This window comes from Phaenicophaeus curvirostris, chromosome 1 (assembly GCF_032191515.1).
Source record: "Phaenicophaeus curvirostris isolate KB17595 chromosome 1, BPBGC_Pcur_1.0, whole genome shotgun sequence".
Taxonomy (NCBI): domain Eukaryota; kingdom Metazoa; phylum Chordata; class Aves; order Cuculiformes; family Cuculidae; genus Phaenicophaeus; species Phaenicophaeus curvirostris.
In genome coordinates, this window is record NC_091392.1 from 43026924 (window position 1) to 43040497 (window position 13574).

Here is a 13574-nt window from a genome sequence, read left to right on the forward strand (position 1 = left end):
TCTAGTTTCCTTGCTGCGAAGGTAAGAAAATCTGTTATTGTCTTAGTTCCTAGGCAGGATACTGATGACTATCTGGAAGCTTTTCAAATGCAGCAAACTAGCTGCAAATATCTTAATTTCAGGGTAATCATTCTGGAACGCCTTAGAAAATCTGATTTTCTGAGAAGGCTGAGCCCCAACTGCTGAACATAAGGGCTTACATAAAGCAGTGGAAATTGCAATTAATTGAAAACTAGTTATTTGGCTGCATTCATTTGTGAAGTGTTGCAATACCAATAAACTACAGCAACGTTTTCGTTGACACTTTCGAAGGGAAGCTATGGGACAAGCAGATAGCTGAAAGGTTTTAAAAAATTAGAGCACCAGAGCTAGGCATCTGAAGCCAAACAAAATATCATTTTCTTCAAACATGGGCAGAGTAATCTGCCAATGAGAACTCTCTTCCCAAGTCTCCTGGTTTCTTTATAAGGAATGGCAATGTATCTAGTTAATTACGGGGAAGGAGATGGTGAAGATTGCCACTGATGTACTGACAGATGAGACATGCTACTGCCTGACCATGTTACAGCATTTAAATACAATAAAATTATTTCAGAAACAAAATTAATTCCACTACTTATCTAACTTCTTGCAGACTACTTTGCTCATAAAGTTTTCCGACATGAAAAGACTAACTGCATAGGAAGTAGTTTTCCAAAGCATACCCTAACTTTAGAAGCGCAAGTCTAAGCCATTCAGTCCTGCCCTTAGCAACAACCCATTTGTCAGCTAACAGGTTCTACATCAGAGAAGACATGCTCAAACATTCAGTGGGCCCGTTCATCTTTATTTTTTTGGTCACACTAGTTAACTGGTTTTCACCACAAAGCAATCCTTTCTCACAGATAGTGACTCTGTTCTACAAGGCATTTAAGCATGTGCTTATTTCATCGACCTAAACAGGGAATAAGCAAGCACATGCTTAAATCCTTCACTGAATCACCCTTGAGCGCTGTCATTGGGGTGAGATCCTTTCAGTCCTTCACACAACATGAGCCTGGACCTCTGCTTGTCTTGCAGAATTGAACACAACAAGAGCTGCCAGGATGCCTTGCTAATCATTTCTCTACAGCTCTTTCAGTCTCTCCTGATCTGTGTCCTGGCACATCTCATCTTTCTACCACCTCAAACTTCCCCCTGTGGCTAAGGAGGGCAGTCCTGTACTTGAGGCAGTATCAGCAATTCATGACAGATGGTAAACACAGATCAACAAGCTCTCTGTCTACACAATCTACAGCCAGGAGCACACATTGGACAACCTGCGGGCACGTGGGTGTGGGTATGCAGGTCTTGGGGCGAGAGTCCCCTCACGCATCCTCGTACGCAGGTTACCTCTTGCTTGTCATGGTTACACTTCTCGCACATGGCCGGCGAGGAGTAATGATGGAAGACGGAGCCCGATAGGTTATCGATGATCATTAACTCCCCGTCGAAGGAGTCCTTAATAATTAAAGAGACACTGTCCAGCCATAAGTTCTCCTAGGGGACAAGAAAGGGGGGAGGATGGGAGAGATCATTTTAAGAATGCCGAGTGTTGTGCTTCAAAGTTTCATGTGAATTTGGGGCTGGGTCCTCCACCCTGACTCATTTGGAGCAGCACCTTGTCCTGCAGATACCTGCACAAGGTCACTGAGGCAGCATTTGCCCCTTAGGGTGTGTAAATGTGCTGGAGTTCAATGAAGAAATAATAAAAAAAAAATAAGGAAGAGGGACTGTCTTCACTCACTGTCAGTGCACCATGGCACTGCTCATGCCTCCTTTCCAGCTCTGCTGGTGTGCCTCATTCTCAATCTGCCATTTCTCCTGCTTTGTTCTCCTGAGCCACTCTCTCAAATTTGCTCCTAACACACCTTTAGCTGATCTGCTCCAATCCTCCTCTGCTGGTCCTGAGTTTCCTACACCATGATGACAATGAACAGGATCCACTGCTATCACAGCCTTGTCCCCACATGATGCTACCAACTCAAAAGTCTACCACTGAAACTAAACCTCTCACCCTGAGGTGGAAGAGCCTATTTGCTACAGCTAAGCCCTCTGTTATCTAGGCTGCCCAGCTTCTCCCCACAGTTACTTTCCACAGATTCATTGGTAAGCTCAAATGTGTACTCACCTGTGCTGGAGAGTAACATCTCGTGCACAGACGTCCTTCAGGATCTGTTCTCCCACTGCCTCCTCCTGTTCCTGCTCCTTTTCCCTGTCTTGAATTTGAGGATCCTGACTTGCGGGAGCATAGCCCATGTGCAATTTCCAGCTCAATCTCAGCATCCATCTCTGCATCTTCCTGGGCCTCCTTGTTGCTGTCGTCGAGATGTTTCATGAGCACTGCTACCACCACATTGATGAGGACAAACTGGGCTGTGAGCACAAAGCTGACAAAGTACAGTGGGGAGATGAACTGCAGGTTGCTGAGGCAGCTCCGGTCATCGTGGCTGCAGTCACGCAAGGTATCCTTGAGGGGAAGTTGGGTTTGAGAGGAAGTGATGGAAGGAAGTAAGGACTAAAGTAAGAATACAAGCTTGGCTATTCTTTCTGTCAAAAAACACTGACGCTAATGGAAAAACAGGGTAAATTCTTCTATCGCCCCACACCCTGTAGGAGGATGAGGGCCTCAAAGAATCAAGGACACTATCTGATGATGTGGTCTCCGTTTCAGAGTGAATTTGTACAAAAGCAGACTATTTGCAGACTGTCAAATATTGCTGCTACAGTACCCACACCATAGCAAGAACAAAACTGAGCAGTCTGGTACTGCCTTCTCCCATCCAGACTCAAAAACATCGTATGTGTTCAAAGAACTTCCCTCTCCACCTGACCTTTGAAGGAAAGAAGTATTTATTTTTGATTGCCCTTGTAGCTCTGCAGATGTGTGTCATGTCCAATGTACCCAGATTCAGCTTTGATAACAGGCCTTGTAACAGTGGGTATTCTCTCTTAGCCTGGACAGTCTTCTTGTTCCTCCCAAGGACAACTTACACTTTTCTCAGACTGATGTCTGTAGGACTAGGTAAGTCCAAGGTCTGAGTTACCATGGTGGTGAGGGAGATTCTGGCCCAAGCAGGGACCTCATCTATGAACTCAGCTGCTGCACTCCTTCCCTTTTCTAGCCTAAGCACTTGCTGAACAGAGCACACTTAAGAATTTCTCCTTCCCCACACTAAGGATATTCACGCCCCTGAGGCCCAGTTACCTTCATGATCCCATTCCAGTTGTCACCTGTGGACACCTGGAAGAGTGTGAGGAAGGCCATCCCAAAGTTCTCAAAGGTGGCGTGGCGGCTCATGCCCTCACAGGGGTTCTCATCGTTGCATACTGAAAGGAAGGGGATAGCAGCTGTCAGCAGAGGACACACACTGCCGGCACTGAGATCAACAGCAGGAACTGAGGAAGGGGACATTGGATTTCTCGCAGCCTGGAGACCTCAGGTAATGGCCTCAGCACCCTGTCCAATAATACAGAAAAATCCCTGATGGCCCAGCCCCAGGATATCAGGCAGTGTAACTCGGTTGCTCAGGAGGATCCTTCCAATGTGTGGTGTGATGATTTCTTCTTGATCAATATTCCATAGCAAGAGACATAAATAAGACTTCATTTAGTTTTTCCTGTAATCTTGAAAGTAATATTAAAGTAGTCAGTGGGAAAAAAAAAAAAATCAAAGGTTTAGGAATGAAAGAGAAACCAGACACTGCTTTTATTTTGTTAGGCTTTTAGGACAATAATGATTTAGAGGGAAATTCCTCTTGTATTGATTATGCATAAGGAAGAATAAAGGCCACTGATTAATTCAGTCCCTTTATTGAATGAGTACAGATTTTGAGAAACCTCAGCCTCCCAGCAGGTCTGTAGCTCACATTGAGGCATGACTTGCTCGAGACTTACCCAGTTTTCCAAATAGCTCCACTCCTAGAGCAGCGTAGATGAAAAAGAGGAGCATGAAAAGCAGTCCAAGGTTTCCCACCTGAAAGCAAACAGCATGGTCAGCCTACACAAAAGCTATTTCATCTGTACAGTCAAGTGTTTCTGACTTTCAAACCCTGAAGAGAATAGCAGCAAATTCTCAGTGTACAAATGCAGCCAAACAACCATTCAACACTTGGGAAATCACCAGTGGTGGCACCATTTGCAACTGGACTTGAAGGATGCTCTTTTCCCAGTTGCCTCCACTTCAGCGCATGCTCCGGCCAGGCCTAGCAGAGGTGTGCGGTTTCCGTGCTGGGTGAAGACAAGCACATGGGAGCAGGGGCACAGAAGATGAAACCAGTTTGGCTAGGTGAAGGACAAGCTACGGATTACAGCATAGAGGCATGTCCTCGGTGCTACACGCCCCAAACTGCCGAAGTACCTCAAAGCTATGCTTATGTGAAGAGTGCTCCAAAAAGACAAGGACATAGGTACACCAGCTCCTGACAAGAACCAGATAGAACATGGTGCGGCAAAGCACCAACCACAATGTGGAGGTCACAGCAGGGCTCATGGAAGGAGTAGGCAGGTAGGAAGGAAGAGAGGGAAAGAGGCCCTCTTGGAATGTGTGGAGAGAAGAGAGAAGAAGTGATTATGAAGGAGCCAAGAGGGGAAGAAAATGAATAATAGGTCAAAGTCTCATTTCTGGGTCTCCAGCAGATACTGCCTAGAAACCTCCCAATGTGAGGATTGTTGCTGCATGGTGCACAAAGACAGCAGTGCCACCAGCAATATAGCACTGTCCACAAGTCCTCGCTTTTCTAAATCACTCCTTGCCTCTGAGGCTCCCGTCTCCCGGTGTGGGGGGCACCCAGGTTATATGCAAGGAGAAGAAGTGGGTTTTGGAAGAGGTAGGCTGAACAGTAAGTGCCAGTAATGGTCAGCATACTGTTGGAAGAGAAGGAGAAGGCAGGGGAAAACTAAGGACCTAACTGGTATATGGGTATTTGAAAAACTGAACAGTGCCTGTTCAGTTCATGCCTGAATGCATGTGGTCATTGGGCTTTTGTTAGGGTCATCCACTTCAAAAGTCTAATTTAGTCATTGCAACTGATGTGCCATCCAAATTCAGGAGAGAAATTAATGGTTCAGCCCACTCACCCTGCTGGGCTGCCAGATTCTGGCTCCCTACATACTCAGTTGTAAGAATTATTTCTGACGGCTAAATCGGAAGCCTTAGTAGATGGCTGAACACACACCTCTGGGTATCTGTCTACAGGGCATTCAGGAAAAGAAGTTAATAAAACTTAGCTAAGAACTAAATTTCTAAAGCTCTATTCACTATTAAGAATTGTTGCAGTGTGAGAAAGACAGGAATGGAATTGAAACAGGACAACTGGAGATGCCTTATATGCCATTAGCGAGCCAAAATCCCTGATGTGAATCTGGGCTCTAGGAACATAAAGAGAAAGGTCGCGAGGAGGAGAGGGCACAAGGGAGAGGACAGCTTATTTTAAACTGCTTCTTTTGGCAAAGCCAATAAATCTCAGAGAATAATATTACAGATAACTCAATTGTCCCCTGAAGACTCAGTGTATAAAATATGGAGACTAAATTCAATCTTTTAACAGTGAAACTTGGGGATTTGAGCCCTGCTTTAAGTGCGGATTTTCACACAAATGTAACTATTTAGCGGTTTCTGATCCCTCTGTTCTATAACATTATCAAATGAAGGCAATCTGTTACAGGAAGAAGCAAAAGCCAAGCAACAGGAAGTGAATTGATGCTGCAAGGATTAAGCACTACTTGATATTATTCTTTGAGGGAATACCTAGAGGCCAGATCTTTAGATATCTGCTTGTGAGGGTTTTGTGGCAGATACTAATGACCTCCAAAAGATCTGACCTATCACCTTGGTTAGCAAAGGAGCTGCAGGTGAATGTGAGAAAGAAAAAAGAGAATTTATAAATTATGGAAGAATATACTTGTGGTTTGTGCTTAGGACCAGACAGCAGGGCTCAGAGGTTTGAATTGAGGTTCCAGCTGTGCCTTTTGCACTCCTGAGAAAAACACTTCACTACCTGATGACTCCATTTCTTCCTCTACATGACAGGGATACATGCCTTTCCTTCTCTCCTCTTTACTCTTCACATTTTGGGGGTAGAAGTTGATTGTCACCATGTAAATGAAAATATACTGCAGAGCCCTTTTACTGAGGGCTTCTGGGTTCTACTTCAGCCAGTTCTTAACATCTGTGTGTTGTATTTTTCTGGGTTGCAAAATAAGCATGCCACAGACATGCAGGTGCTAGATCCAGAGACCTGCTCCATTCCAGGTCCTCGCCTGAGCAAATCGGCTCTTGTAGCTCCTGAAGCGGAAAAGAGCAAGGTGCAAAGAAGGTGCGCTGAGCCAGGCCAGGGCAGCAGAGCCAGAATTAATAAACATTATTGGCCCAAAGCTGCCTGCTGGAAGAAAACCCTTAATCTCCTCTTCTTTCCACAGTCCAATGTATCTCAGCCTCCAACTATTCTGAATGATAGTATTAATAACATAATCAGTATTTAGGATATTTTAATTTTTATTACTATTATTATAGAAAAAAAATTATTATTGTGTAACGAAAAGCATGAGAGATCAGACAGAGCACAGGATCCAGGAAAGATCATATTGTTTTCCCCTCACTTTTGTGCCACAAGGTTCCTCTAATTCAGATTGACATTTATTGTCCCCAACATCAGAAACAAACTCCTTGGGTAAGTACCCATGCTGTTTACAGATTGATTCTCAGTGCTGCGTTACTCACCGAGACTGGCACATTAGCTGATAAATCAACTGACAAATGCCCATGCATTTTGATATCATGCAAGCTAGCTGCCTGCTCATGGTCTGCCAGGGCAATGGTCTGATGTATGATCAGTAGAGCCACTTGGTGCCATTACTCCTTGCTTAACAATTCTCTCTAGAGGATCCAAAAAGAAGGGGACTGGTCTCCCTGGCTCCTCATCCATCACAGAGTATCCTCACAGTGGGCTTGAAGCCTGCGTAAAGCACTGTGTCAGCATCTCATTTGGGAACAGCTGCCGCTCACAGCTCATGAAATCCTTCTGTCTAGCTGTCTTGCAGTAGACATTTAACTGCCTGCTGTGTGAGCCACAACAGAGCGTGTCACTGCTTCTGATACATGAGAGGCTCAAAACCACAAAGGGATCCAGGAGGAGGAAGGAAGAAAATAATGTCGGGAGAGGGAGGCACTGGCTAAGAAAAGGAGTTGTGGGAGTGTGAATGAAAGAGGGGAGGAGGAAAATGTGACATGTATGGAGATGGGTGAGAGGGGCAGAGGTGCAAAGACCTCTTTTCATCCTGAAATGGCTGCCAGTCACTCTCCCATTCTAATGGAGAGGGGATAGAGGAGCTGGGGACTGGTTGCAAGTAGTATACACCAGCTGGACACAACGGAAAGAAATCTGCCCAGGAATCAATCCTTATTTCATTCATTCACTGGAGGACAGAGGCATAAGGTGGACTGCATACTCTTGATTGACAGGATAACCTGGACAACACCTATCTGAGGAGAGCTGTACCCCCATGACTGACATGTAAACTTAGACCCCACCTTCAAGCAGTTGCCTGCACAACACAGTAGACACCACCTGAGACTCACACAAGAATCAGCACTCTGGAAATTCCCAACACAAACTATTCTATGACGCTGTGATAAAAGGAGAGGCTTTGGGACAGATGTCTGGTTTACCTGTGGCAGGGCTTGAACAACTGTGTCCAGCAGTGCTCGCATTCCCGTGGCCATCTTTAGTAGCTTCAGAACTGCCACAACAAGCACAAGAGAAGTATCACTCAGACTAAGCTCAGAAGGTCCATCCTTTGTGTGACTTACTAATGACAGTAGCACAGGACAGATGTCCTGTCTTCCCTTTCCCTAGAAAAACTATTTTGTCCTCCTTGGCCCTGTTCTCCCTTTGCCCACTTCTACCGACTGTACAAATCCAGTGGTTCTTTCTCCTCCAGTGCATTTCCTTCTTAACAAACACTGCTTCTGCCACCCATGGCTATTGGACTTTTCCTCCAGCCATCATGTATTAAGGTAGCTTAGCACATCTTGGCCACCACCAGGAAGATTCAGTCCCATCCCAGTGCAAATTTCAACTAGCTTGGTGGCCCCTTCTCCAAACACCCCTGCCATACTTGCCATATAAAAGAATAACAGGGCAAGTTCAACTCTTGCATGACCTGCTCACCTCCTTGGTCCTTCATTTCCTGTTAAAACCACCACGTCTAAATCCTTGCTTACAGAAGCCAGAAAGCCTTAGCCTCTAGGCTGTCCTCTGTCACGTCCCCTTCCTTCCTGCAAGGGCTGGGGACAGGAGAAGCCCATGACTCTACAGCCACTGCTCAATGAGTCATGGCACCAAGTCACGTTCCATGGCCACCTACACCCTTGCCTCTGGACAGTGTCCCTCTCACCTCGAGCAATGCGCAGCACCCTCATGATCCGGATGATAGTGGGGTTAATTGGGAGAGCAGCATTGATTTCAATCTCTTCTAGCGTGATGCCCATGACAGACAGCAGTACAATGGCCAGGTCTAGTTGGTTCCACCTTAAGAAGAAAAATCAAAAAGAATTAAAGAAGATGGAGTTTTTCCATTTCCCTGAAAAAGAAGTGAATCGTCTGCACTTTAACCTAAATATTTATGTATGAATTCAAGGCCCCACTCTGAGTCAGCCTATATGGGTTTTTGCAGACAGAGATTCACTTTGCACACACCCTGAGCAGCCAGAGGCAAGCCAGCCTGATCTGAAAGCATGGAACTGTGTTTCTATGGTGCTGTGCTTTGACTAATGGGCTCAGCTTTTTACGGCCTTACTACCTCGAATCAGCTGCTTTATACATGTTCTGCTTCAGCTTCCTCTCAGTTTGCCTCAAGGGCAGGAAAAAAAATGGCTCTCTCTAACCCCACCTCCTTTGCTTTCTAGTCTAACCAGTAGATGCCAACCAAGAGGCAGTTTTTGGATAACTCTGGTTATTGTCTAGGTATTTCAGCTCATATGGGCTGAGGCTAGGTCCATACTGTACAGAACTAGGAGGCAGTCAGAGCACTCTGCTACTACGTCATGCTCCAGATAGGGATCCACCCTAAAAACCTCCACCCCAGTTGTCCCACAGCCATGGTTGACGTAACCCTCTGCTTACCTGTCTTTGAAGAATCGACGCAGACCAAATGCCACCAGCTTGAGCACTGCCTCCAACACAAAGACAGTGGTGAACAGGTAGTTGCAGTACTTGAGGGCGGTCTCCAAGGACTGCCAGCAGGAAGACAAGACATGGTAAAGAATTGAGGTGAAAGCAACATCAATCATAATCTGTAGGGGGAGCAGGGCTGGGGAGGAAGGGAAGGCAATCTCCTTAGTGCCAGGAATTCATTAGGACGTGCAGAAGGTGCCCCATGCCTCCTACCTACTTGAATGTTGAGGTTACATACTAAAGGCAACCATCAGCTGGCCCCTATGACCCATGCTGTTCTCAGGATCAGCTATTGCTCCATTCTCCTGTATTTCTCAGCATAATGGACAGCAGGTGGCTGTTGCAAGGACAATCCACCAATTACCATCAGTCTTCTCCTCTGCCAGCAGCCCATGCCACCTGGATGCCACTATGTTAATGGCACTGCCATTGCTTTTGACCAGAAGTGAGGCACAAAGGATGCTCCAGTTGTGGACATATGTTATCTCTAACGGGAGGAAACCCCTCTGTGACTTGGTCTGGGGCAGGCATATGTCATGCCACCATTTGGTGGCACTTTGTACTGAGAGGCTTTGAAGTGCTTTGCCAAGATTCTTTAGCAGAGCCTGAGAACAGGCCGTCATGACTGGACCTGTGTTCCCTGGAAGGAGCTAAGGAGTAAGGAAAAGTGGTGACTTCTTCAGAAACAAAGGCCTGATGTGAAGATGACAACAAATGAAGGTAGAGAATCCCTGCAGAGTAAAACTGGGCACCAGCAAGGGCAAGTTGAAGATTGGCAGCTGGGCAAGATGGGCAAGAAACAGAGGAGACTGGCAGTGGATTTGAATGAGGACAGACAGATTCAGTTCCTGATCAAAGCATCAGCTGCCACAGACAGCATCTTCTTAGGCACCAGAGCTGTCACCTCAACCAAGGGTGTCCTGAAGAGAAAACTGAAATGCCACTGGGCAGATATTACGATGAATCTTTTGTTTGCATATGGAGGCAAAAAGCTCCTCTGATATGTGCAGGGCACATATTTTCCATCAAAAGCATCTAGAGCTTTGCCAGGAATACTGAGAGTTACCTGTTTTCCCCAACCAAAGTATAAAAGTTATTTGGCCTTCAAGACGCTTTTCTGGTAATCAGCCTCTGCTCAGCACTTTGCTACTGCAGCTTCTCTTATGCAAAAAAAAAGGTGGCTTGGTAAAGATACTCCATCTCATAACACACAACCAGCCACTCTACTCCTCTCAGCTCAGGCCATACAACAGGAGAATTGAACTGATATTTGGAAAATTGATGGAAAGCCTGAAGCTCCCAGGACTCCGCTGTTCCTACCACTCCTCCTGTTAGGATTCAGGGGAACATACAAAGCAGACCAGCCAGCTAAATCTGGGTGACAGACATACTCACTTAATAAAATAAAGCACAGAGATTCAATTGCACCATGCTTTCTAGGGGCACAACTCTTGCTTAGACACGTTAACTCCATGGATTTTAATGAGTTACAAGCGTCTGAGCAGGGCCTACCTTTCTGGATGTACATATGAAATTTTTCACATAACTTTACCGTCTACATTAACTCTTGCAATGCTTTAATGGCACTTCTTAGAGACACTCAAGTGTCCTACCTACTCTTGGTGGGCAGTGGTCATCAGAAAGCTGTAGCAAAATAACATAATGACTAGAAGTAGGGCTTATCTCCATGATCTCACTCACCACAGGTTGGTTGTAGTGCTCCAGGGACATAGTGACCACGTTGAGGCAGATGATGAAAGTGATGAAGATGTCCAGATAGTGGCTGGTGCAGACCGAATGAATAAGGAGGCGTAAGGGGCAGTAGGTAGCATAGTACGGCAAACGCTGCGCCTCTTCAGAGGAAAGAGGGAGATGGGCAGAGTTAGGAAGAAGTTGAAAGAAAGACAGAAATGGGTAAGAAACACTGAGAAGGAAGCAGGCATAAAAGTGGTGATAGGTGTTGAAAGAAAAGAGAATGACAGCAGGAGAGAGAAAAACAGAAAAGCATAAGTAAAGGACAGGGGACATAGGAAGGAGGGGAAAATGCAAAAAAAAAAAAGAGAAAAGTCAAGTGGGGAAAAAATTGTAGAAAAAAGACAAGGAAAGGAATGCTAGAAAGAAAATCTGTTAGTCTCTGTTTGTGGGAATGGTGCTAAATCAGCATTTCATGCCTCAACAAATTAAGATCACAAATGACAAAAGGGAGCAGATGGTTCCAGGGGAGGCCCCAGGGTGTCACAGGAGCGAGGGAAAAATAAAAGCAGAGGAAGGGAAAGCATGCCCACAGGTTGTGAATGGAAGAAAACCATCAGTGTGGGGTAGCAGGAATGATTTCCAGGGGCAACTATGCTTTTGCAGTTTTTGTCTAGAAGTAATACAAAGGAGCATAGAAACACCAGGATGATGGCATTCTTCACCCCAGAGGGTCTGGGACGCCATGTAGTCACACTGCAACATTGATGGAAAGAGCCAGGAAAAAAATAACGTGGGTCTTCCTCCTTTTTTAATCCCTCCCTCTTCTTTAAATCTGAGTTTAAGCACAGAGAATGGTCTGTCCAGGTCTTCCCTCAAACTCCAGCTGGGTGAGAAAGCCTAGTTGGGACTATCCCAAGCCCAGGAAGTGTACCAATGCATGCGCATCCTGTGACAACAGTGCACACCAGCAGGAGCACAGGAGTATTTTTGGTGCATGTTATGTCTTGTGGGGCAGGGTCCTAAAACCCCAGCAGCTTCTCTGTAGTCCTAGCAGACCTCACAAGCCACCCCACTTCCCTAGGCTACCCCAGTGAGGTGCATAGCTACACGGCAGCAGCACAGGGAGGAAGGCTGAGAGTGCAGCCACAAGCGATGCATTTTGAAGACTGGTCCATCAGGAAAGAAAAAGAAGAGGAGGTTTTTCTCAGAAAACCTTGGCCTACGAACCGACCAAACACTTAGGCTGTGCCTTACTCCTTCGCTTTTTTTCCAGGCGACGTAAGCGTTTCTCCTCCCGCCGGCGCGCCTCCTCAGCCTCCTGGTGCTGCCGGCACTTGTGGAAGTTCTCCACCACCACCCCTACGAACATGTTGAGCACAAAGAAGCTGACGATGAGAAGGAAGGAGATGAAGTAGAGGAGCATCCAGGGGTTGTTGTTGGTCACTGGCTGGAGGAGGAGGGAGAATAGAGGTGATCAGTCAGCTGGATGTGTGGCAGCATGGGAATGATAGAAGAGGACTTGCCATGGTAATTGGCTGCTGGGGGGGTGGGAAGGGGTTGTGGAAATCAGGGGAACGGGCTGGGAAGAGCTGAGGCTACAGGCAAGGCAGTTTGTTATTGGCTGTCTGGATTTTGGCATCAGTTAGTGACTGGTGGAGCTGGTGGGAGTCAAGGACAGTTTGCACAGAGTCACCCACAACTCAGGCAAAACCCTGGCCATGGGCAGGATGCAACTCCAGTATGTGGTATAACAGGTGGTCCAGGCACAAGGAACACCTTTGGCTCTAGCAAAAGCAGAGACCAAATCCACATATCACCACAACAGCAATGAGACCAGAATAAAAATGTCAATCAGGCTCAGAGAAAAAGGAGGTCCTGACTTTGGGTGTCTTGACAAGGAGTCTACAAAGCCAACAGTGGTGCCCCTTGTGCAGAGGTTTAGAGGTAAATAAAGCACCATCCCCGAGGCTCAGGCCTGTGATACTGCAGCCCATGGCAGGGACATACACCAGGTCATTGCTGTAGCAGTGGAGGAACAGGGACACAGTGGTCAGCCACCCAACAGACCCTGCTTCACAGGGTATTAAAATAACCATCTGTGGGCCAGGAGGGAGCCAGTCTGCTCAGAAAGACATATGGCTTTGTTACTTCATCATTACAAATAGATAAAGACCTGCCACATAGTTAAAACTGAGTAGAGGGTGAGAATTACTACAGAAAACCACTGCATGGCCACAGCTGCACCTCCCAGCATGGACCAGGCATGACCTTGACTAGGTAAGCAAAGGATTCAAAAGGGCCCTAGAAGAGATTCCTGGTTTGAGGGAAGCAGAGTATTACAGCATACTTCCACCTTACCAGCCCAAGGTAACCCAAAAAGATCCTCTCACGAAGTCTTCATACCTGTTGGTCAACAGCCACAGCATCTAGTCCATTATACATGATATTGACCCAGCCATCCTTGGAAGCCAGAACAAACAAGGACATCAGAGCCTGCAACATACAAAGCAAAGGAGATGTGGAGCAGGTGCAACTGGCAGGCTGGGAAAAAATCGTGGCTTTATGCTCTAACACACACAACATTGAAATGCTCTTCCTGACTGCATCTCAGCACTCATCAAAACCTGCTCCTTCCTCTGCAGAGAAGAGGGAGGGTGTACAGGAAGCCGTGTGCAGCCAGATCCA

At 46.3% G+C, this 13574-nt stretch overlaps 3 protein-coding genes across 8 annotated transcripts in view; 1 reads left to right on the forward strand and 2 right to left on the reverse strand.

The window, feature by feature from the left end:
- MRTFA (myocardin related transcription factor A) overlaps positions 1-13574 on the forward strand; it is a 506306-nt gene that overhangs the window by 470649 nt on the left and 22083 nt on the right. The window lies entirely within an intron of this gene.
- Positions 1-13574, reverse strand: part of MIEF1 (mitochondrial elongation factor 1) — a 269067-nt gene that overhangs the window by 24602 nt on the left and 230891 nt on the right. The window lies entirely within an intron of this gene.
- The window catches only part of CACNA1I (calcium voltage-gated channel subunit alpha1 I), a 93145-nt gene that overhangs the window by 10405 nt on the left and 69166 nt on the right, over positions 1-13574 (reverse strand). For 3 of the 6 annotated variants that reach the window (XM_069855233.1, XM_069855222.1, XM_069855268.1), the window contains 10 exons: positions 13293-13382; positions 12117-12336; positions 10896-11047; positions 9144-9253; positions 8416-8549; positions 7688-7758; positions 3916-3994; positions 3227-3348; positions 2150-2488; positions 1372-1518 (listed from right to left, as the gene is read on the reverse strand). In XM_069855233.1, the coding sequence (XP_069711334.1) occupies positions 1372-1518; positions 2150-2488; positions 3227-3348; positions 3916-3994; positions 7688-7758; positions 8416-8549; positions 9144-9253; positions 10896-11047; positions 12117-12336; positions 13293-13382 (1464 nt within the window). The remainder of the gene's footprint in view (positions 1-1371; positions 1519-2149; positions 2489-3226; positions 3349-3915; positions 3995-7687; positions 7759-8415; positions 8550-9143; positions 9254-10895; positions 11048-12116; positions 12337-13292; positions 13383-13574) is intronic. The other 3 variants (XM_069855250.1, XM_069855241.1, XM_069855258.1) reach the window with 2 other exon arrangements.